General features: G+C 37.0%; 1 protein-coding gene across 3 annotated transcripts in view; it reads right to left on the bottom strand.

The window, feature by feature from the left end:
- LOC306868772 (trinucleotide repeat-containing gene 6C protein-like) overlaps positions 1-26,059 on the bottom strand; it is a 74,948-nt gene extending 48,889 nt beyond the window's left edge. For all 3 annotated transcript variants that reach the window (XM_079415120.1, XM_079415122.1, XM_079415121.1), the window contains exons 1-3: positions 25,122-26,059; positions 10,843-10,945; positions 10,290-10,311 (exon numbers count right to left, since the gene is read on the bottom strand). In XM_079415120.1, the coding sequence (XP_079271246.1) occupies positions 10,290-10,311; positions 10,843-10,905 (85 nt within the window). In that variant the 5' untranslated portion in view covers positions 10,906-10,945; positions 25,122-26,059. The remainder of the gene's footprint in view (positions 1-10,289; positions 10,312-10,842; positions 10,946-25,121) is intronic.
- Between the last annotated feature and the right edge of the window lie 727 nt (positions 26,060-26,786).

Genomic DNA, 26,786 nt, shown 5'->3' with positions numbered 1-26,786 from the left:
AATGTATGTGTAATAGCATAACCTCTCATAATTCTTCATTATTTTCTTCATTTAATTCTTCATTATTTTCGGTTGACTAAATCATAACCTACAAGAGGTGACTATTCAATTCATCATCTAATGCACATCAGTTGATTAATTTAAAAAGCGCAATGTATATAATAAGTGTAAATAATTTAATTGTCTTCATAGCTCCATTGTAGAAGTTGCGAAGAAGACCGCCACTATTTTAATGAAACTATAACACTAATAGCCTGTTATAGGCTCACTTGGTTCAATAGCCTATTGAAATGTCCCAATTTCCGTCATCCTAATCTTGGCCTATGTGACAGTAACTTAATCTTGGCCTATGTGACAGTATCTTAGTCTTGGCCTGTGTGACAGTAATTTCCATTAGTTTTAATTTACAGAGAAGTGCAAATGAAGGCATAAAACATTAATTTAACTTATCTTTTAATCAAATGAGAGTTAAACTATTTTTTGGCAAACAAATGTGTTTACTATAAATTAAAACATGTAAGAAATAGCGTATTGTGTGATTGTTCTTTTAAACAAAAGTTGTAATAATTGTAGTAGCATTAGTAAATAAACCAAACTTTTATTTTGACGGGTTGCCATGAGGACCTCTTAAGTTTCTGTAGCCTATTTATGATATGACGATCGTTTTACTCAAACGAAACAGTCAAATGCTCATGAAGTTGCTCATGAAGTAACTCTCAGAGCAGTTCTGGGGATGATGTTCATATATTTATGTCCTCATTTAGTGACATGGCAGATGCGGAAAACACCGCGAGCGTCGCACACTTCAGTGTGTGTGTGTGTGTGTGTGTGTGTGTGTGTGTGTGTCAAAACCGCGCGTCTGTGGCATTCACATATACAGAGACACGCCGAACATGCAGAATTCATATTTAAATAAGTCTTTTTGCAGCTTAATGTTTACAGATAGTCCATATCATGAGTCGATTTAAGTGTATTGACCTACTTTTGATTAATTCATCCAAACTTTGACAAATTTCGTGACTCCGCGTTATACAGTAAATTCCATTTATATGACTGGATTCCGCGATTCCCCCTGCGTTTCCCCCATCTCGGAAACCATAAATAGATAATATTGAGGTTTTTACAACTTCAGTGTAGTGGATTGTAATTTATTGCAACTTGTGCAAGGTCTGCTGCTGCCTTTGAGAGAGAACTGATGCGTGATGAAGCAGCACTAGTTAGCAAGCGCTTTCGGTGTGAGCGCCTTTAGTCTTCCACGTTGATTGGTCGGACTCCTGACTCTCAACAAATCAGATGCGCGGTGGGCGGAGACTGCTCTAGGCCACAGAGTGGTGAGTTCCGACAGGCTGCATCAGAGCCAAATAGCGCGTTTCAAAATTAAATAATTTTATCGGCACATCGGTTTTGAAAATGACCGATACCGATTATCTTAACAATGCTTAATATCGGTGCCGATAATCGCCCATGCCGATAATCGGTCGACCCCTACTATGGAGCATACTAAACTTCAGCCGCGAAACTGGCTAACTAGCCCATTATTAGGAAGGGCGATTTGCAAAGATTCAGAAAAACCCTTATATTCACTTCTTCTGTAGATAAAGCTGGATCACAAATGATTTGCGCGAACATAGATGCATTTATGTAGATCGGGGATCAGTCTGTACAGAACTACGTCATTCTGACAAGGAATTTCAGAACAGCCTGATTTGAGAACTGATTGAGGATTTTAAAATAGGGATTAAAAAAAAAAAAAAAAACACTGGGTGGATTTTTATCATTATAGGATGGACGTGTACACACACTTCCAACACACATTTATGTTCAAACTACTTGTAAAGTGAATTTTGCATCCGATGACCCCTTTAAGAAACAAACCCCATTTCAACCCACTGACTCCATGAGGGTATCTCAGTAAAATAAAGCCCCATTATTATGCTATAATTTACCACAAAGCAAAGTGTTGGTTTAATTAACTAAATGAGAAAAGGCTAAATAAAATTTGATTAAAATGACTCACACGGAGCAATGAAAATGAATCCTATCTTTAACAACTCATGTAAATGGACTGCTCTAAGAGGACGTTAAAATACACCTAAGCTACATGCCGATAAACAAGATTGTTACAACATATACAACAAATAAACATTTCATCAAGGTCTTTGTTTTCATATCAAGTTTTGAGAATATTCCACAATCCTAAGTCATTTGATTCAGCTAGTTGAATCAACTAGTTACAATTAAAGAAAGTATATAACAAATAAAATAAATCACAATGCTTTTTCAATAACAGAAAAGCACAAAACTGAAATGGGATGCCAGCTATGGCACCAGGCCCCTGCTGAGGGAAAAGTGGCACTTTATTTTGTGCCTGTGTTACTTCCAAGATACATTTTAGTAACAAAAAGGTGAATTTCTAAAAAGCAAGTTCAGAGCTTGAAAAAAAGAAGAAAAAAAATCATCCAAAAAGCATGCTTCACTAGGCTATGAGTCATCCCTCTGCTCGCTGCCCTGCATGCACACAGTGGGTAGTGGCTGCTCTCTCAGATGGGCTGTCTGGCTATAGGCTCAAGGAGCAGCAGCCTGTACTCTGCTCTTACAGTGGATGCCAAGGTCTCAGGGGATCAAACTCCACCTTACGAAAGGAGGAACTCAAGGACAAACAGCCAGACTGAGTCATTAGCAGTAATTAACGATGCCCTAACACGGCAAATATGGCATAGGAAAGTGCTGTAATGAGCAGGTCCTTAAAGCAGAGCAGGTGTTAACTGACAAACAACCTGTGTGAGCGGTTCAGCCTGACGTAGGCCTGCTAGGTAATGGACCCCACTAGAACAGCCCCTGACTGCCATATTAAACAGACTAAAGGATGTTTACACAAAGAACGATAACTACTGCAATATCAGAATCCACACCAACGGACAACAAAGTTCCGTTTACTATAAAGCCACGCTGCAGGCCTGTCATTTGCCACTGATTGGCTGTCAATGTTTTTATCATTCATTAGCTGGAGAAAAAATTATTCTGAAGTGATCCCAACTATAGTGTTCCTCTGTGTCATTATCATTAAGACAACTTTACAGTTATCATAACAGTTACCGATGTGAATGGGCCGCAATACACACACGGCTGTTTGAACAATAAAAAACAGCTTCTGTTCATGCTTTCCTGATGTTTAAGAGTAAGTCAATCTAGAAATCAATAAAATGTCATTAAAAGTGGCACAAAACACTCAGCAAAACAATTACTGATAAAAATGAATATATTTCGCAACTCTCAGTAACTAACTACAAGATATTGTTTATCACTATGTGAGTTTCCTGAGAAGTACCTATATGATCCAAGTGTTGCTACCACCATGCAATACTAGTTGAGATACAATTAGAGATGCATACACATCTTACGGTCAACACTAAAAGAAAATAGTAAAATGTTGATGGATATGGCTCTACTGAAAAGCATAATATAGACTTGTGATTGAGACTGAGCTGTTTTCTTGCTACTGTGTGATTCCAACAAAAGTCTTTTTAGAAGCTTTCAAAATTTGATGACATGAAGAGTGCAAACCATCACATAATACATTTGTAAACATTCAATACATTCCAATGTATCAAATTATCATAAATGAATTCAAACCAAAACTGACCCGTCAAGCACCTTTTTTATTACTGAAAAGCAGGGCTTGTTAAAGACAACCAAAAGTATATAATGCAAGACAGAAAGTACCTGTGGCTGAAGTGGTGCATGAACCAAGAAAAAAAAAAAAAAAAAAAAAAAAAAAGAGCAGAAACAACTGGAAAATCATTAAAAATCAGACGCAAACCCGATTAGTCCATGAGGTTTGTGTGCATGAGATTGAGTTAAGACGATGAGTTAGAAAGTGAAAGAGAAAGAAATGGCTTGGGAGAAAAAGGAGAGGTGAAAGGGGGATGGTTGTTTTTTTTCAGTTGCCTGAATATCTGCCGTGGCCTTTGAGTTTCTCTGCGGCCAAAACCAAGAGACTTGAGCTGACAGGAAACTTAAGCAGGTTCTCACTCTTTCTTTCACACGGTTCCATCACTCTCTTCCTCCACTGACACAGACACCTACAGCAGCTTTCCAAACTTTTTTTCTTCCGTTATTTCACTTTTTTTTTTCTCCCTCTCTCTCTTCATTCCACAAAAATACTCCGTCGGTTTGGCAAGAGCACGTCCCTGTGAATTTCTCCAGGTTGTGTGTGAGAATGTGCCCCTGTGTGGGGCCTCCTGGGTCTCTCTTGAAAAGAAAAAGATGGTTCGGCAGTCATCTACTGCTTATACCAAAGCCCAGCGTTGCTTCCTCCAGGAGTCTCCCCAGAGCTTCACACCTCAGAGCTCACCTTCACCTTTCTCTAATGACACAAACGCGCTTTAGGTGACACCATGCTGAATATAAAATGTCCATCTAACACTCAGAGAACATCACATATATACTTGTTACTAGAAGGAAGCACGGTCAGAATGGTCAACTAGTAGGCGACAAGTGGTCAATTTTTTTTTTTCTTTTTATGTGGCTTTAAATTTCAGCGGCAATGCTTTAAAGGGAACAAAACTTCAGACTGTGTTTGAAAAGACGTTGTGTCAAGCCTTCAAACTTTAACACATTTCACGACAATAATTGTCAGTCTTCAAATCACTTGCTGTTATTAACGCGTAGGTCTCTGTATTTATAATGACTGATGATTTTGTTTGCTAAAAGGTTGTGTAATTAAGTCATTTTGTTTGTTGAATACCTGTCAGTTACCCCACTGAACAACTGAGATTAGCATCTATACATCTTTGAATACACATCTGGCATCTGATAGACATGCCCTCAACCAGTCTAGATATACTGAGCTTCCTTAAAGGAATAGTTAACCCAAAAATTCAAATTCTGTCATTATTTTGAAGAATGTTGGAAACCAAACTATTTATTTCCATTGTATGTAGACATAAAAGATTGTTTTTTCTATCCAAAAGAAAAAAAAAACCCGCTTTGAAATAACTCAAGTGAGTAAATGAAGACAGAATATTAATCTTTGTGGACACTATGCCTTTAAGACCAACTAACTGTTCAAACAGCCCACTAACTTTAAAACTTTAATCAGCAAAACCCACATTAACAAGGAAAACCATTTGGCACAGTTCTAACATCACTTTATCTATTTGTTTGTATCACATTTGTCAGATTATAAGAGAGCTGTCACACAGACGGTATCTTGGGTAAAGGATTTAGAAGGCTTAGACATATAAAGGTCAACATTGATCCAGGAGGGTTATGGTATACTATCACCTTCAACAAATCCTTTTCAACAAACAAGTACTTTGGTCTATATTACTTTCCTTTACGCACAAGAAATCTAGTACACATCGAGTCACCCAGCAACCAGTCAGCCAAATTCAAGATCTAACAGGCGGAAGGAAGAGACATATCCTTATCAGCTGAAGATAATGTGTGTCCTTAGGAACTGTGGCCCAAGAGGGGATAAAGAAAGATGTGAAAAATCAAAACCAGATTAGATCTAATTAGCAGAACTCTGTGAATGCCCCTTGTGCACCCTGATTAAAGAAATGAGAGACTCTCAGCGTTGACTCATGAGATTCTCAGCGGTGATACAGAGATTCGGAGGATGAAAGTGTGAAAGAAGGACAAAGACAACTCAGTTCTCCAAAGGATTTTACAATAGAAGGTCCCTGTGAGCATTAAACCAGCACTTCTTCCTGCATCAAGTCTGATGTTTGAGAGTTCCAGCATTAGCAGATGCTCTAATGAGATTTATGACTGTCTATCCCTCACATGACATAAGCCCCTCTCCCATCTGCCCCACGACAGCCCTCAACAAGCCCTTTCTGTGGTCTAAAATTTACTGCCTCATACCTCACCCCTCTCAATGAAGGGGGTGTAACCTGCCCTATGGGGTGAGGTGTCCTGAACCAAACACGTCAGCAAATACTTTCCTCTCTTGCTCTCGCTGTCTCTCTTTCAGTGCTGTCACTCTCCCTTCTCTTTTAATTTGGATAATGTCTTGGTAAAATCATTGTTAAGCAGCAGATCTACTAGCAACCAGACTAACGCAGGACAGATAACTCTGAATGAATTGGGAGTTTCTTCAACTACAAGAACTTTCATGGCCTAGTGGTTGATTTTTTTTCAGCTTTTTTCTTTTTGTAACACTAAACTTTTCTCCATCATTTAATTACAAATGCTTTCAATGTATAGATTTTACACACAAAAATTCATCATTTTATTACCAGTTTAAAACAATGATAATCTACAAAAGGAGCAAAACAAATATTAGAAAATTAACTGTGTGAAAACTGAATGTTAAATTAAATGTTAAGTCCATTTAAAAATAAATAAATAATAATAATATAATAATAATAATTAAAAGTAAGTAAAGTAAAAAGTTCAAAGACCTGCAAAAAAGTATAAAAATATTATTTGTGTGCATTCATGATTAATAAAACGCAAGCTGTGAAATCAGTCTTTGCAAGACAAAGTAGCTTGCTCGGGGAAGGTTTACTCAAAACTGAAATTTCGTCATTAATTACTCACCCTCATGTCGTTCCAAATCCGTTTCTCTTCTGAACACAAATTAAGATATTTTTGATGAAATCCGATGTCTTTCTGACCCTTCATAGACAGCAACACAACTCACACGTTCAAGACCCAGAAAGGCAGTAAGGACTAGGGGTGGGAGAAATAAAAATCGATTCTCCGATGCATTGCGATTCTCTCTTCAGCGATTCTGAGCTTGTCTTTTTTTTGTTTTGTTTTTTGCATATTACACGTGTGCGCTCTAGAGACGCGGCAGGCTTCATTGCACAGAATTTGCGCTGTGAGACACGTGCACATTGCTTAACAGTGTGTGCTTCCACCCGCCGTGTTTTACTTTAAATATGCTTTCATTTATGCAGTTTGGAATGCAGTACTATTAGACGCACGAAACTCGCGCACTGACAGACTTTCACGCGCGCTTTGTGTTTGTTGGTCCTGAAGCTTGATGCACTTGAATTTTCGAATACTTTCATACGAAATTGATGAACACACAGTCAGTTATGTTTTTAGAGCAGGACAAAACATCTGATATATCGAAATAGATCGGTGAATTAGTGCTGTTAAAGCTGCCACTGTCTATGATCTCATCAGTAATAATCAAACGGCAATAATTATGAGGAAAAAAAGAAAATCCCATAACTATTGTCTGTAAACTTTCGGATACTTATTTTAAATAAGTAATTGTATTACAAATTAGCCTGCTTATATAACATAAAAAATAAAGTACATTTTGCACAAAATAAATTTGATTTAAAATGTATATGAAAATGTAGGCATGTGCTGTAATATTGAAAACTGAGAATGTGACGCATCAAGACATTGAGTTGATGGTAATAGTAATTGAATTGAATCGTGAAACCAAGATTCACACCCCTACTTTTAAGATGGCAGTACTGACACACAGAGATCCCAACTATAAACAACAAGCATAGAAACTCCAATTTTGGTTAAAATGTAAAGTTGTAAAGATGTATTTGCATAGCAGAAGAATTAATTGGGGGGGGGGGGGGGGGTTGTGTTGCTCTCTATGGAGGATCAGAAAGCTCTTGGATTTCATCAAAAAATATTAATTTTTGTTCAGAAGATGAACAAAGGTCTTATGAGACCTTCAACAACTTCATGGTGAGTAATTAATGACAGAATTATACATTTTGGGTGAACTAACCCTTTAAGGAACACAATCCTTATTTACTGCATGACCAGTTACAACTAAGGGTGTGCGATATATATCGTCTTTGATAATATCGTAATTGTTGTTTTAAAAATGTCCAATTTGACATTATCGAGTATTTAGCAAAAACCAAACAGAACACCTACGGAGTGCACATTTACATTACGTGATGAAGTCTAGACTATGGTGCGTGTGCATTTAGAGTGTGTTCTTTCACTGCATGACTCAGTCTAATAAAATGCATTAAGAATGATCACAAATTCAAGATATGGGGGCAGAAAATGCATGCATGCATGCATATATATATATATGCATGCATTTTCTGCCTCCATATCTTGAATTTGTGATCATTCTTAATGTATAATTTATATATAATGTATAATATATCTATAATTTCATATATAAAAAAACAACAAAAAAAAAACACATGAAGAGTGCCGTTTTTTTCTTCAAAAATAAGCACGATTACAAATGTGATATTGTTTATTGAACTGTTGTATAAAATCAATAAGTTAATATTTAAATAACTACTTATTAATTTAAAAAAATACTTATTAATTTTAGACACCATATTGCCTGTTTTTGCTCCATTTCTCCAACAAAAAATAATTCCAAACAGCTACAGCAACATGACGATGTTGTTTCGTTCCTGAATGAATCAACCATTTAAATGATTCGGTTCAGTCGCAATGACTCGTCAATGACTTGTTAACAGTGACTTGCTGCCACCTACTGGAGATTTTAATTTCACATTCAAAGTATCTTTTCATTTTATAATAATTTCAAATATCAGTATTCAGTGTTTTGTTTAAAATATCAAAACATTATGCATTTGTAACTGTAGGTTAAATTACTCCATGTTTCTCTGAGCTGCATTAAACAGTGTGTAAATAAATCTAAATGCCACTTCAGATGCAAACATTCATTTTGTTGATACTGGTTTCATTTGTTTGGTAATGTCTTATTATTCTAATTGACTGATTAAATGTAACAATTTGATTCAAAAGATGCACACTTTAAAAAAAAAAAAAAAAGGCTTTATTAAAAGGTAAAATTGCCCATAAAAGGTAAAAATGAATTTAAACTTGTATGAAAAGATTAATTTCTATCACTGATGTGAACTGACCACAAAGAATATGAAGATATCAAAATATCAAAAACTGCAGCTGTCCACAGTAGTCAGATATCAGCACAACACACTCGGCAAAATATCGTCTAATTATCGTTGTCGAAAAAAATCCCCCAAAATATCAAGATATTTTCTTTCAATATCGCACACCCCTAGTTACAACTGCTCAATACAACTGTTTTTAAATGTTTAAAAATGCACAAATTCCTTCAGCAGTTGCCAAACATGGCCGATTTGTCTCTACCAACTGTTGCGCTGTCTTGTGCCAGTCATTCAGTTCGCCCACATACAGTAAGTAACTGCACAGAACCTACTCTTCACATCTTCTCTTCTCTCAAGTGATAAAAGACACACTAGCCAGTTAGCATTTAAAAATTCTGCGGCACATGCAACTTTTTTCTTTTGCCACTCCAGTAGCGTTTGAGATGCATGTGGTACAAACATAGTCATGGCCAAAAATATCGGCACCCTTCGTAAATATGATCAAAGAAGGCTGTGAAAATGTATCTGCATTGTTAATCCTTTTTATCTTTTATTTAAAAAATTCACAAAAATCTAACCTTTCATAGGATAATAAGAATTTAAAATGGGGGAAAATATCATTATGAAATAAATGTTTCTCTCTAATACACATTGGCCACAATTAACGGCACCCTTATATTCAATACTTTTTGAATTCTCCATTTGCCAGTTTAATAGCTGTAAATTTTCTCCTATAATGCCTGATGAGGTTAGAGAACACCTGACAAGAGAGCAGAGGCCATTCCTTCATCCAGAATCTCTCCAGATCCTTCAGATTCACAGCTCCATGTTGGTGCTTCTTCTCTTCAGTTCACCTCACTCATTTTCTACACGGTTCAGGTCAGAGGACTGGAATGGCCATAGCAGAAGCTTGGTTTTGTGCTTAGTGACCCATTTTTGAGGTTTGTGTTTGGATTATTGTATGGTTGGAAGATCCAAACATGGCCCATTATAAGATTTCTCTTTTTGATTTTTTATCTGTTAGTATTTCATAGAATCCATGATGCCATGTGTCTAAAGATCTCCTGGACCTCCAGCAGAAATATAGGCCCACAACATCAAAAATACAGCAGTATATTTCATTATACACATGGGGTACTTTTTATCCCTGTGTTCACCAAACCCATCTCGAGTGTTTGCTGCTAAAAAGCTAACAATAATTGTGTCCAACGTGTATTTGAGAAAAACATTTCATAGTGATATTTCCCCCCATTTTAAATTCTTATTATCCAATGAAAGGTTCGATTTTTGTGATTTTTTTAAATAAAAGATCAAAAGGATTAACAATACAGATCATATTTACCAAGGGTGCCAATATTTTTGGCGATGACTATGTATATGGAGAAGATCCTTAAAAAATTAAAAAAATTTAACTGCATGCTTTAGAGCAGCATTGCAAAGAGAATCATAACTGACCTTTGGTTTTCTGTTCAGCAGCCTGTAAAGGAAGAACAAAGGTAGACAGAGATGAACACTTTCACAGGTCCAAAGTACAAAAGATTTTCAACAAAGAAAGCATCTCTTCTGGAAGAACAAAACGGAGTAAAAGTGACAAGTGGAACATAACTCTTGGAAAACATTAGATTGATTTTCTATTTAAGTATTATGCTAAAAAGAGATCTAGATGAATATTTGGTGGTTAATCAATCCAAAGAGCAGCAGGATGTAGCTTGTGTAACCACGGTGAATGTTGCATTAGTAAAACCAAGATGAGATTTGTAACTCCACGACGATGTCTAAGAAGTGAGCACCATAATAACTATGTGTTTGAACAGAGCTTCAAAGGCAAACACAAAACAGATTGTTGTGAGCTCTAGGTGTCCAGTTTGGTATTTGTGGTTTACATTGGTAAAGATGTCTCAGAAGCTTATGACAGACTCCGTAAGGTGTCCGTTAAGCAGCTTTTATAAGAAGGATGCAAGCAAAAGATTCTATGTGAAAGCTTGTGGGTCACGCGAAATAAACTGACCTTTTTCTGAGCAGCTTCCTTCTTTTTCTTTTCCTCTTGCTTTTTCTTTTTCTTTTCTTCCATCAAATGGTTCTCCTCTTGTGTGACGTGTTTTGTGCCAAGGCTGTGGAAAATAGATCAGCTGTGAGTTTAGTCCCAGTCTTTAAAATAAATACAGACAACTGACAAAGTAACTCTAAAACACATAATAAACACATATAATGCTCTATTGTTGATAAATGATTTCAGGACAAAAATGTTTAGCAAAAATGATTTGTTCTAATGGCTGATTCACATCACGTTACCACCCAAGGACAGTCCAATATAACAGGGAACCAAATTCTCATGAATATACCAAAACTTAAACAGAGAAATAATTAATTATAACAAAAACCATAAACCTGATAACATGTCAGATCCCCCAAACGAAACGTCTTCAGTGCCACATGATCATTCTAATAACGTCTTGTTACAACCATGTTAAAAACAAATGTGCTCCTAAACATCCTTTGATGAATATAGAGCTTTAAAATATTGAGTATAGCTGTTTATTTCAAATATAAATATTTTGTAACATTATAAATATTACTTTTGACCAGTTTAATGCCTCCTTGCCAATTCAAAAAGAGTATTAAATAAAATAAAATGACAAAAAAAAAAAACATACTGAAGAAATAGAAACTTACTGAACCCCAATTTTTAAACAGTAGTGCAAGTGTACATATTTGCTTAATACAGTAGCTGAAATAAAACAATAAAAATGGATTCACAAACAATATATTCTCTGTTTGCTCATGTAGAAAGGCAACGTAGAAATGTAATCAACTTACTGTGGCTTTTCAGACTAAAGCAAAGTCTGGTTTACTACCAAGAAATCTAAACCACAAAAAGCTAAAATATTTTAACAAGAGACAAACTATTCTCTAGTATTGAGGAAAAACACCAAACAGCTCAAAATAGAAAAGTTTCTCTCCCCATTATCATTTGATAATACAAACCAATCTGCTTTAAAGAAGAAAAAAAAAGCAGAATTCAATCACTTGACTTGCAAAATAAATGAAAACCGCATTGAGTTAAAAGTTCTAGTTAAAAAATATCCTCTTGTGAACAGAGATGAATTGTATAAGAGCTGGTCTGAATCTGTGTTAACAATAGTCAGAAAAGAATGTTAACAAAAAATTAACAGGAAAAAATGATGCGCTTGGGACACTTCTTTTAGGAATAAAAACACTGACTTTGAACTTTGTTCATTGCATGCCACCTGTTTTCGGTAAACTCTGTCTGAGTGGAATGAATCAGAGATAAACAAATGTGACATGAACCAGATGCATCAAGGCAAGACTGATGAAAACCTATGCACGCAGAGACCACCTCTTCTTCCAAGATAATCATTAATAAACATTTTAAACTAGTGATGCACAATATGTTGGCGCAACACCAGTGGTCAGGCTGATAAACTACCGCTCAAACATTCAGGGACATAAAAACGTTTTCATGTTTTTGAAAGAAGTCTCTTACACTCACAAAAGCAGCATTTATTTGATCAGAATTCAGTAAAAATAGTAATATTATTAGTTTTAGGAACATTACTCCAGTCTTCAATGTCACATGATCCTTGAGAAATCATTCTAATATGTTAATTTAGTGCTCAAGAAACATTTATTATTATTATCATCAATGTTTAAAACTATTGTGCTTAATATTTGTGTGTTGACACTTTTTTCAGATTCCTTGATGTTTGATGCGACAAGCTTTGCTCATCAACATTTGGCAATTATCTGCCATTTGTCTCCTCACCTCTTCACCTCTCGAGCTCTTTCATGTTGGATGGGGCCAGATGCACATTTTCAGGTTTCTCCAGAAATATTTGATTGGGTTCAAGTCAAGGCTGTGGCTGGGCCACTCAAAGACATTCACAGCGTTGTGTATAAACCACTCTTGTGTGCTTAGGGTCAATGTCCTGTTGGAAGGTAAACCCTCTGCCCAGTCTGAGGTTCTGAATGCTCTGGACTGGGTTTTCATTTAGGCTATCTCAATATTTTGGTGCATTGAGCTTTTCTTCTATTCTGATGAGTCCCTCAGGCCCTGCTGCTGAAAAACAGCCCCACAGCATGAGGCTGCTACCAGCACACTTTACTATTGGGATGGTACTCTGCAGGTGATGAGCAGAGCTGGTTCACTTCAAACATGATGCTTAGAATTGAGGTTCATCAGACCAGAGAATCTTGTTTCTCACAGTCTGAGGGTCCTTTATGTGCTTTTTTGTAAATTCCAAGCGTGTTTTCTTTTGTCTTCACTGAGGAGAGGATTGAGTTTGGGCACACCGCCATAAAGCCCAGATCGGTGGAGTGAATTTTGATCTGAAAATTTTTACTGAATTCGAAAATATCATGTGGTGTGACCAAATATCATGTGGTGCGACCTCTGCTGAGTGTTTTCCATTACAGATATATGTCCCAGATTTGCAGTTTTTGTGCTTTTATTTAATTGTTTATATACACAAAATAGATTTTGGAATTTTGAATAGATTTTTGTGCAGTTTGGGTCATTTCGAGCAGTTTGTGTGTAATCTTTGTACAATATGAGACAAAATGCAAAAAATAGGAATTTTGAGCATCTAATTTAAGTTTGGTAATTATGCATTTATTAGTAATTTATTATATATTTATTAATAACTATTTTAATCTATTTTACCAGATTCCACTGCCAAGCAAAGTAAAATAAACTCTCACCATAGGCAGCATGTTAATTCTGACCCTGCAGTCAAGCACAAACACCAGATGTAATTTTCTGCTGTAAGAAAGATGTTCATGATTTCATCTCAGAACCTGAGCCAGCAACTCTAAATTGACCCTTAGCAAAGACTCACCCTTAGTTACTGTTGCTACATCAGACAAACCATCCAACAAACCATGGCACTTTTATGCCACACAATGTTCTCATGAAGTGAAAAATACATCACGGAGCAAAGAAGACACTGACAACACGCCGACATACAAGACAGAGCAGGTTACTTTCGGTATTAAACAAGTCTCAGTTCAAATTTTGTAATTTTTTTAAGAAATTCAAACAGCAAATTCTGTTTTGTGGCTCTTTAATGTGTCGTGACAGATCGCTGAAGCACCTCAGTTCAAGCGGCAAGTGATCGATCATCTCTTACTAGTTATAGCACAAAATAAACATGAATGAACATCAGAAGGTATCTTGTTTCAACTGTGAAAAGATTTCAATAAACACCATTTTAAGTTCAAGCCCACCGATGCTAATCTACTCTCCTGTCTGGTTTGTTTGTCAGACAAAATGGCAGATTTGGCATTATGATTACTCAGATTGCCTGTTAATCAAACTCCCGACGAAGGGTCAATTGAGCAGCCAAGGTTGGGCAAAGTTTAGAAATAACGGTCTAAAAAAATGACTGCAGTTAATGCCATATGCTGAACTTTTCACACGTTTCTTTAAATAGATTTTTAATGATGTAAGGTCTGTGTGTCATTTGGAGTGACCACTCACGTGGTGCGACCAATAACAGCAATTAAATTATCTAATTTCTGTGGCAGAAATATGAATCATTGCTATAGTATGCTTAAGTGAATGGTATTTAAAAAAAAAAAAAATTCAGTTTTATGCAATTTACAGAAAAAATAAGTCTGCTAACTACAATTAAGGCGGCAACTCTGAAATTATAGAACAAAAATATGAGTGTTTTTTTCATCTAGATGAATCAGCTGTAGCCTTAAAAAAATGTAATGCAAAACCATGATTTATATTAAAATTAATTTCCTTAACATGCTTAACATTTTTGTCAGATGTTCTTAAGTTTAAGTTTATTTGTATAATGCTTTTTACGATACAATTACAATTACTCAGTAATTGAAGTGTTTAGAAACAAAGTATTTGCATTTCTTTTGAGTTTGTGTAAATGTATGAATTGGTGTACACAACCTTCTTAATGTTTGAACAACTACGAAAGATATAATTTTTTGTATTTTAAAATTTGCCTCAACATATGACAGATAGAACAGAACAAAAAAAAGACTATTAATTAGGGATGTGTGGGTCTAGTCGACTAAACGGTACAGCTCCTGCTAGTCGACACTGAAAACAATAGTCGATTACACGAGAGAAAAAAGTTATGATTTTTTTTATCATTCAAATTACCATAATTACGTTACATTTAAAACAAGTTCAAATAAAACTTTTGAAAAATAATACATAAGTTATAAAAATATTTGAATATATACATATTTTTAAAAGCGTATCTGGGCGGAAACTACATTTTTACCTCAGACCTCGCATGCGTTTTCTTCATGTCAGTTGTGGCAAGCTCAAAAATGACCACGCAAAAGACCAGTAAGGTGTGGGATTCTTTTGAATTACCGCTAGAAAAAAACTGAAAAGTTGTGTGTAAACGGTGTAATGTCAGATTGGCTTACAATAACTTTACTGGAGCGATGCGTAATCATATTCAATACAGGCACTTATGCATTAACTTGGAGGCTAGCCAAAGCCAGCAAATGTCAATCATGTCATACACTACAACCTGCCGCTGCGGTTTGCGATCCCATCCATGCCGCCCATTCCTATAAACAAAGACCCACTTCGGTGGTGGTGTAGGATTTCCAGGCTCTTTTCGAAACTGTCTGCTTGCTTGTAGTTATTTCTCTGTGTGCCTGTGACTTCAGTTCCTGCCGAGCGCTTTTATTTTCAAGTGCAGGATCGCCTCTAGTCCAGTCTTTCGCCAGACCACGTTAACATGTAAAATTCACTGAACAAATGCGCATGTCAGAGTAAAACGAGGATTGTTTTGTTTTTAGACAATATAGCCAACAAGAAGTAGGCCTACATTTTTAAAAGCCGTTTTAATGCTATTCCTTGATAGACTTTCCTATTGTTTTTGACTTGTTTTAATGTGTTGGCTAACGTTATATGAAGAATTCTGTCAGTCTATTGATTGATTTTCCATTTGTGCATTGCTCCAGCCGATCTGAATAAATAAGCTATGCAGTGGTTTGTTGAGTGTATGCTCTTCCTTTTTTCTGTTTAACGGCCGCCTAAAATTAAATGATGATAACACGAGGCAAGCATACGGCATAATTGTGACCTATTTTTAGCAGAATTCATTGAGGGATTTGACAGTGTGACTCAAAGATTAAGTATTTCAAGTGTAGGCTGTTATATAGACACACAGTTTTCTTCTTTTTCCACTTTTTGGGGGTTTCTAGCTTTTAGACTAGTCGGATACAAAACTTAGCGCAAGTCGTAGCGCATATCCCTACTATTAATAATCTTTTATTTCACAAAAGTATAATACGAAAGGTTATGGCTCCAATACAGAGTGGCAAAAAGCGCTTTTGTGCATTCCGTGCGCAGAATGATGCGCTTGAAGCAACACTGAGTCACAGCGTGCAGCATTTCTCTTAAAAAAGGGAAGAGATATTGATGGGTAGTGCATTATATCTGTGCAATATTTTATTGAGCCTTTTCTTTTAACAGTTTTAAATCTCAGTTACTGTGCGCTCTTGAAGAGAGTTTCATCATTTTGACTGTAGTAACCGAACGTGACACGCAGTTTGAATGCTGAATGGAGGATGACAGGCAGCCGCAGCGGGGAGAAAAGTTTACGTGAACTTGACTTAAATATTCATCTACTATATACTTCACATTAAATATGGAACGGCTTCAGAACACTTCAAATATAGTGCACGAAACCATTATGGTGCTTTATAATGCTTTTGTGCCTTTCGTGGGGCTTAACAATAACACAATAGTTTACGCGCAATATCGGATTTGGATCGGTCTCTTCTGACCGATACTCGATCCGGCAGAAAATGGCAATACCGGATTCGGAGCCGATACCGATACTGAGTATTGGATCAATGCATCCCTATAATCAGTGAAGCTGGTTACAGTGCATGATCAATAAATCATTTATACTTACGTCGCACGTACATCTACACTTTTTTTGTTTATGATGAGAGAATTCGCGAGAGAGCAGAATTCAGTCAGCGAGCGCGCACTCAACATCAAAACTCAGGTGTTTCTGCAATGACCCCTCTGAACGCCTCTGATTGGCCACTGCATTCATAAACTCAACGGAATTGCGTGCGATTGGTTATAACGCGCAACACTGTAAAAACACGGAAAAATAAATATGATGGAACAAATAAGCCCTTATATTAATTAGATAGTATTACTAGCCTGATAATAATAATAATAATCGTCTTGTTATCGTCAAAGGCATCAGCCACAGGTTGATCAGCTATCGTTGATGCACTATACTATAGTCTATAGCAGGGGCACTCAACAGGCAGCCCACGGGCCGCATCTGGCCCGTCTGCATTAATTTTGTGGCCTGCGTCATGCTGAAGATTAATGAATTTTTATTACAGTTTGCGCTCCAAAATATTAGGCAGCTTGATTTTTTTTTATTAACTGTAGCCTATACAAATCGCAGTAGTAAAAGCTGCTCGATCTCTGCAAGCACTGTAACTAACCACGCGGCACGCCCCAAACAAATTAAAAGAGAAGCGCTGTCCAACAAAAGAGGACAACATGATTTTACGCCACAACATCAGTCGAGTGTTTGAAATAACTTTGTTTTGTGAGCTGATGTGCGGTTTTTGTCACAGAACGAGGCAGATAATATATTCTATACGGTAAAGGCAATGTTGATTATCATTGGATTATAAACATACTTTATTATGAAAACACCAGAGATGGCTTGAAGAACACAGCTAAACCATATTGTCACATCGTATGTTTACGGTCTTATACTGTTGGATATTTAAAGGTGCCATAGAATGCATTGATACAGTATTTTAAATTGTTCTCTGATATCTACACAGAAGGTATGTGGCTTAGGTAAGGGCAAAAAATCTCCAGAAACGATTTTACATGTCCATTTACAACCCTAGGATTTCTCCCTAGAATGAAACGGTCTGTTATTGGCTTATTTGGCAGGGTCATGAATAATAATGAGCTCTGCTCTGATTGGCTGTTTCACAGTGCTGCTCAATGTTGAGCTCTGCTCTGATTGGCTGTTTCACAGTACGGCTCATCAGCAACAAGGAAGCACAGGGAGGAAAATATATATTTAAATACTTTCTCTCGCAGTTATATCGTCGGGTAATTATACTGTATATAAAACGCGGGCATCAGGGAGCCGTTATTAATATGCGAGGCATTGAAACTGCTTTTGAAGGATCCATCGATCGCGTTATAGTTTCACTTTCAAGAGACGCGATCACACAAACTATGTTTACATTATGGAGCAACAGTACTTACCACACATTTCACAAGATCAGATGCTTGTCAGTGGTGCTCAGGATCTGTAAGTCATTCGCCATCATCCTCATCTCTCCTTACTGAGAGTGAAATCTTATGTACTGTAACAGGCTACCGCTAGCAAGGAGCTAACCATGTCCCTTTAGTGACTCGCGTTATTTGCTTTCTGTGCCTTTCTGAATACAGACACCAACCCATCCCTGCACTTCACACCCCCTGCACGGCCTGGAACATAACATTTATTTTGTTATTTTCGCTGTTGTCCGCGCTTGTTTATTTACAATACCTGCAGAGCTTCTGATGGTTCGGCCGGCTTAGAACAAGGGCGGGTTTATGCAAATGTTGGGGGCGTAGTGATCCCGACTGTTGCGTCACAGTCGGTGTTATGTTCTGATTCGCCTGTTTTTCAGTGGTCTTTTTTAATCACGAGATTTACATATGAAGGAGGAAACTATGGTGTTTGAGGCTCACTGCATGTCATTTCCATGTACAGAACTGTTATTATTTAAATATGCCAGGGTAAAGACAGTTTTTCATTCTATGGCACCTTTAAATAAATAGCCAGATTGCGAACAGATTCAATCACCCACGCAATCTTGTTCATAAATGACAGGATTCATGTCGATTAAAGCCTATTCAAATCTGCGTTTGCGCTGCCACTGATCCAGAGAGAGCAGTTTGCGTATATGAAACATCTTTACAAAGTCTTTTGTATCGTTATTTCTGTTACAAACATGCAAATAATCACAGAAGTACTGGAATAAAAGTTTATAGTTCAGATATAACCACTGCTGTCTACAGAAGCGATCAAAATAGAATAAATCACCTTTTTAAAAGTGACCATGCTTCAAATAAACATTGTATCAATTACAACATAATGCCAGCAGGTGGATACAAGTGACATAACATGAGCTTCATTCAAAAAACATTGATTCATTCAGGAATGAAACAAGTGAAGTCTTTATGAGTCATGAAGTTATGAGTTATGAATCGTTTGTTTATCAATTTGTTGAATATTGTATTCTATACATAGACTGCAGCATTTTTATTTTTTATAGACTCTAGTAAATTACCTAATGTGAACTATATTTGCTCAAGAATGTTTTTAGTTTTAGCAATCCAATTTTTTGTTCCAGATTTTTACTCTTTAAAAAAATACATATATTTTCATGCTCAATCTTATTTTAAATAGGACAAGGACAAGAAAGTCTTAGATAAGTAATAAACTGAATTTCTAAATCAGTAAATCTGCAAATATTGTCTTAAAGTCTGATGATGCAAATTGTAATTAGTGGCCCTTTGCATCGTATGCAGTTAAAATGCGGCCTCGCTTGGCCTCTGAACTTGAGTACCCCAGGTCTATCGGCACAACCCTATGCTGTACATACTTTTTTTTTACTGATTTTGTGACGCATAAATTCACTTGTTCCATTTAAAACGATTAATTTAAGTGACAATTTTTTAAATGTTTATTCAAACACAATAGTACAAAATTTATTACTGGCCATTTTTTGAACATGTATATAAAATTATTCTCATTATCAGTACATAACTACCATGTCTCTGTCTATACTGACCTTTGCTTTACCTGTGTGTGAATAACCTTTGATGAACAGGGGAAGAATAAATGCGTTAAGTACACATCCCACAACATAACTGCCTTCATTGTTAGCCTAATATGCATTTATAAGTGATGAGGTCCAAGTCACAGTCAGTGTGACTTACTGTAGGAAATAGCGGTAGGTGGAGGAAGGGAGGGGGATGAGCGAGTTGAAGATACGGTGGAGATGCGGTGGTAGGGGGTGGGCAGAGACGCTCTCTGGGCACAGAGCCAAAAAATGTCAACGCTGCAAGACAAACAAGAGAGCCGAGAGCCCTCGGGAACCCGCTGACTAGCAACAGCAGCCTAAAGAGGAAGAAATCTGCAGCCCCTACATCCGACACAATCGTGCATTAGAAACCCATAACTTCCGAGCCATTTGAGAAGACCAGACCTGACATGCCAGTAAACCCCTGGATAACAAGAAAATCTCCTTTAGTAACCCAGCCACACTCAACAAATAACAGACAAAAGATGGGGTGAAAGAACCTTTAGAGTCTGATTATATTTCAGCAGGCGACTAAACAGCAGTGAAAGTGCGGCGTGAAATCCTGTTTTATGAAATCCAGACCATGTGCCGGCACCTTTTTAATTCAGGAGAAGAAAATATCCTACCAGCAAAAGGTTATTTTTCATATGTTCAGTTCCTGGCACGCAAACAGCTCTAAAAAAAGCTTTTCACTGGACTGACTCGCCATCATAACCGTCCGATGACTTTCATCTTCCTGCAAAGTCACAAATGAAAGCACTTTCACAAGCTCTGCTGACAATTTATTACCCTAATAGATCACACAAATGCCTGCCATAAAGACCCCTGTCATTATACTCAAATCACGTAGGTCTTTCAGCGATTGCACATTTGTCTCAATAAAATGCAAAACAGCCAACAGTTGAGCACACTAATGGACTTAGCATAAGAGGAAACTCATGTAACTGAGGCTAAATTGAGAGTGATCAGTTCTGAGGTTATTAGTGATGCATCAAGGGAGAAAAAAAAGAGTTGTCAAGTGAATTTTAAGGGGAAAAAAGTTGTCAAGTCAAATTTAGTGAGATTAGAACAAACCCTGTAATCGGCCAGGGCTTTTCATCCTTCATTCTTTCAGTCTCCAGAGAGCTTTACGTTGGACCTATGAAACATTACAGCTCACCCAAAAATACTCACCCTCATGTCCTTCTATAGCTGTGTGACTTTCAGTGGAACACAAGATATTTGGAAGATCGGATATTTTTTGAATATTCAATGAAAGTCAATGGGGTCCAATGTTGTTTGAACCCTGATTTTCTTCAAAATATCTAAACAAAATGTGAACTATCCCTTTAAACAGGCCAAAGCCAATGTTTAGTTAGTCTCAGCCTCAGACCGTGCCCACTGACCACCCACAATACATTCACTGACAATCTGATGCATACTGCACACAAAAAGTCGGAAATTCACAAGCTCCAATCAGACTGGAGACTGCTATACAGCTTCTTTTATTCTTTTTTAAATACATTAATACTTTCATTCATCAAAATGAAAAGTAAATATCCTAAAATGTATTTATTTCATGCTACATTACAAATACATCTATGTACTTAATAAAAACACTTTGCAACTGTACTTTGAATACTAAACTGGTGTACTTAGTCTGCTACATTGGAACAACTAATTTTGTGCTTAATGCACTTTATTTGAGCTGAAGTCCAACTAAAGATATAGTTACTGAAGTATATATGATTGTGAAAGTGGAACTATTACAAGTATACTTCAGGTACACTTTAAATCTTGTATTTAAAGACTGATATCATTCAAAGATCATACAATCTTCAATAGTGACATTACACACATTTCAGGCTTAATAATAAGAAATTAGTAGAACTCCAAATAAAGTTTAATTATAACTTTTATATCTTAAGTCTCAAGCAATACATCAGTAAATGTTAACAGATTTGACCTATAAATGTATTTTAAATGTTTTTTTTTACTATGGCAGTAAAGGCTTTTGCATTATTTTTACAAATAAATGTTTTTATTTTACTTTATATTCACCAAACAATCCTGAAAACAATGCCTCACAGTTTGCTCAAATATATTAAGCAGCACGACCTTGTTTCAACCTTGATAATAAGAACTATTTCTTGAGCACCAAATCTGCTTAGAATGAAAGGACACAAACTGGAGTAATGGCTACTAAAAATTAGGCCTAATCAAGAATAAATTACAATTTTAAATATATGAACATTAGGGGTGGGAATCTTCAGGCACGTCACGATCCGATCCCGATTCTGGGAGTCACGATCCGATTCCAAAACGACTCTTGATCTACATTTTTTCCCCAATTAATTCTTCTGTTGTGCAAACACATCTTTACAACTTTACATCTCAAGCAAAATTGGAGTTTCTATGCTTGTTGTTTATAGTTGGGATCTCTGTGTGTCAGTACTGCCATCTTAAAAGTAGGGGTGTGAATCTTGGTTTCACGATTCAATTCAATTACTATTATCATCAACTCAATATCATGATGCGTCACATTCTCAGTTTTCAATATTACAGCACATGCTTACATTTTCATATAAATTTTAAATCAAATACATTTGTGCAAAACTTTCATTTTTATTATTATTATTATTATTATATGCAGGCTACATTTTTTTTAATTACTTATTTTAAAAAAAGTGTTCTTTAATTATCAGAAAGTTTACAGACAATAGTTAAGGGTTTTTCTTTTTTTCCCTCATAATTATTGCCGTTTGATTATTACTGATGAGATCATAGACAGTGGCAGCTTTAACAGGCTGCATTCACACTAATGCACAGATCTATTTTGATATATCAGATGTTTTGTCCTGCTCTGAAAACATAACTGACTGTGTGTTCATCAATTTCGTATGAAAGTATTCGAAAATGCCAGTGCATTTAACCGCAGCCGCAATCGAGCTTCAAGACAAACAAGCACAAAGCGCGCGTGAAAGTCTGTCAGTGTGCGAGTTTCGTGCATCTAATAGTACTGCATTCCAAACTGCATAAATGAAAGCATATCTAAAGTAAAACACGGCGGGTGGAAGCACAACACCGTCAAGCAAAGTGCACGTGTCTCACAGAGCAAATTCTGTGCAATGAAGCTTGAAGGTCAGTGGGACACAGATCCAGTCACAATCTTCAGAGGTCAGCATTTATCTAACTTTGGGACTCATAACTGCTAGTGTCTGCTGTCCAAAAAAAAAAAAAAAAGATTGATGCTATTGATAAGCCAGACTGATTTGAGGCATTAATGTCAAAGCTTGACAAAATACCAAGATGACTACATAGTTAAAGATAGTAAAAACCAAAAAGGATTTTGTACTTAGCATAACAGACAAAAGACCTCCGATTCAATAACTCAAAAATAGTTTCAAGGTGGCTCAGAAGGGATAATAGGACATAGGCTAATCAATCAGCTATAAACTGCAGAGTGATTCCTTAAGCATTACTAGTTTCACACCAATGACTGTGAGAAGCTCAGATGGGCGTCACTAGTTTGGATTTGAATACAAATGCTAAACTGATGCATGTGCCAACAGAGCAATGTGGCATATCACCACCAAGTGTAGATAATAGCAATAGCAACAAACTTGGAAATGTAAAATGTGCACACTGGAAAATGAAGTACACACAATGAAGAAGAAGAAAATGACAGCTGCTCGCAGAATTTAGGCCAAGAGATAAACACCTGCAAGCTAATGCTGCCTTGAGATTATTTGTTTGAAGAAATTGCCATACATTTACTTTAACAAAACACTATAATGTGGTATTTGTACAGGAAATGTGTTTATTACAATTATGACAGTACGTTGATTCTATTTTTGTAACAAATAAAAGTGTTTGGTTTGTACAGAAACCAGTTAACTAACCACTAAAATGAGAAGCGATCCATGGTTTTATCTGTGGTTACTGTGGTCTTGCTCAAAATGCCACAGTTACTATACAGGTTAGGGTTAGGGTTTCATAAGGGAATCAAGCACCATACTCAGCAAAACAATGATTCAACTTCAATAACCAACAGCTACAAACGACTAAACATGAAGCCACAGTAAAGCTGGTAAGGCTTCAGAAGAACAAGCTGAGAGGGGCAATGTGACCTAAGCTTTATGGTAATCTGAGCATTAAGTGGCCTCTTTTTGTCTGACCCTTTTTCACTCCTGGAGAACATACAGCCCTTTTCAAAGGTCTATCTCTGACAGGGGGCCCCTGACCCTGTGTGAGGGGAGCCGAAACTCTCCCTGCCAAATTAGCAACTGCACCACATGGACAGCCAAGGGGACGTTTGACATTAGTGCTGTCCTCAGACGCTAAGCACGTTCGCATTATCTTACACTACCAAGAAGAGCTAACCACGGTAACCATAGTGTCCGTCTAAATATCAGATACCGTTACTACAACAACACGGTAGTAATTTGGCATTACCAAACACTCTCCATAAGAAAATAAACACTGACAGAAACATTCTGACAGCTTACATGTTTGAATCATACTTCTTATGAAATTACTACAATTTAACAATAATATCAACGTAATAACTGACATCTTGCTGAAAACTATTACCAATTTTAGTCAACATATAGTTACTCTCAATTGCTATAAACACCATTTCACCAATAAAACCTCTAACGTTAGTATCCTTCCTCGGAAAACACAAGCTTAGAATATATATAAGAAACCTGAACAGTATTTTATTATAACTAAAGTAAAATTGTTTTGAGGGATCTGAATGTTTTATTCAAGGGCAAATGACAGAGCATCGAGCAGACAGTGAAAGAAAGAGCTTTAACCAGAAATAAATGCGCGATCTCTCGCATTCAAACCCCATGGAAATATAAACACCACAGCGGTTGTTTGTTTACCGTTCATCGCCCAGGGTTAGAGTCAAAGATGCAGCATAACAATATAATTTCAAAACCGAGAGGTGCCTTAATGTGAGACAACACTTTTGAGCATCAAAACGAGGCGATGGGACTCCCAGCAAATACTGGACACATGTATTATTTAAGCAACACACCATTCGAGGGCCAAACTAAACGCAACGGGCAAATCACAACATTGCTCACATTGGCATACTTATGAATCTTAAATACGACTGGAATACGATAAGAAAGCTTATCTCTCGCCTGTTTAGAAAAAGGGCCAATGTTGATGTTTGGGGGAGTAAACATTTGCACACGCAAGCTATTCCTAGCATCAAAACAGAAGAGAGAGCGCATGTTAATAAATAAACCTGCGAGCGTTTAAACGCCGTATGCCAAGTGATTTCAATAATCCTGCACCCCTTCGCTGTCACTGGCTGTCAGAAACAAAATAGCACAAAAGAAAATGCTAAAATGACGCATTGTCACTCTATTCCAAAATTATCACACCCCGCCCACTGAAATAGTGTGAGTTTTTAAAAATGCATCATCTTACCTTTATTTCGCAGACGGAGCAACTGCGGTCTGCTGTTCAAATGCGATGCATGAGCTGCATTTTGAAGGAGGATGTTGTCGATACCCGTCCTGACTCAGATCAGATATTATTCAGTCGCAGTCAGACACTGAGCTGCAATGGCGAGCCCGACTTTCCAGTTGAGGAATTCACCTCTCAATCTGCAGCGGAATTTATCCACAGGGGGGAACAAACTCTAAAACACCAGTGCAAACAGTGAAAAGGACATCAAACGACAGTTTTGCACGTCAGCAAGAAAGCTTAAGGTTGATCAGCTGTAACATTTCGGCGATCCTGAGGAGCAGCTACACGCGCGCACACCCACACAGACGCGCGCACTGGCAGTTTGAGCTTTTGGATGCTTTTGGATGAATATAAAGTGCGTAAAGGGAATATTTCAGCATGCCTTTAACTTAGTTCACTAATACGTATGTAAACTAGTCCACACGAGTAAATGTCCCGACGCTCGGAAGGTAAGGAAATTCCAATGCATCCATTTAAAGTGATACTGCACTGATGTGAAGCGTTCACTGGGTTTTCGTTTGTGGCGCTCCAGCAGCCATTTTGTTGAAACTAGCCTCAGTAGAGTTCAACAGGAAGTGCCCCCATTCCCCAGCGGCACGTCACGTGACTTCAACTAACAAACAATCCAACCCCTCTGTTAAAATATCGCTCCACCTTTGTTGTTGCTATGACAACGAGGGTCGAGGAGCCACCTCCCTCCCCCAACAACGCACAGCCAGCCATCCCTTGTGTGGCTCTTATTGTATTAATCATTAATCAGGCTTTCTCCGCGATATTTTAAAAGAGGTAAAACGCAGTTGTTCTAGAGACAGCTTACATCCTTTTTAGATACTAGGTTAGGTTTAACATCCCGCCTCAAAGATGTTTTCGTCCACCTTTCCACCGACAAGGGGCGCAATTTCAACAACCCACTAGACATCTGTTGAAAATCATCTCTTAATTATGACTTAACTTATTGACTGAAAATTAAGAACAAATGAATAGACAATCATTTATAGTGCGTACCCAATTTATTTCTCCCTCGCTGACATGGGAAGTGGCATAGACTTGCAGCTTTGTTCTGTCATTCCTGGTTTATTGGGCTGCTAGACAGATCTTGACACAAGTTATCTTCTACATTGGCTCTCCGGCTCCATGATAAATGCACAGCTAGAAGCAAACATGTTTTTATTTGCATTGCAAGCACATTTTTCTCTGTTGATGTTGATGTTAATGTTTTAACCAAACGCACCATAGTTATTTGCAGAGTTTGATCATTGTTACGTATTATACACAAAATATTGTGGAAATATTGTGTATCACATAGAAGAGACAACATTTCATATTCTGGCACTCACACAGATTTTAGTATTTAAAAAGCCTATATTTTTAACTTATTTATTATTTTTTTTTACTATTTTACAGTATCTCACAGAAGAGAGTACACCCCTCACATTTTTGTAAATATTTTATTATATCTTTTCATGAGACAACACTGAAGAAATGACACTTTGCTACAATGTAAAGTAGTGAGCGTACAGCTTGTATAACAGTGTAAATTTGCTGTCCCCTCAAAATAACTCAACACACAGCCATTAATGTCTAAACCGCTGACCACAAAAGTGAGTACACCCCTAAGTGAAA

This window comes from Barbus barbus (genome assembly GCF_936440315.1).
Source record: "Barbus barbus genome assembly, chromosome: 4".
Lineage (NCBI taxonomy): Eukaryota > Metazoa > Chordata > Actinopteri > Cypriniformes > Cyprinidae > Barbus > Barbus barbus.
This window is presented reverse-complemented; position numbering and strand designations above follow the sequence as displayed.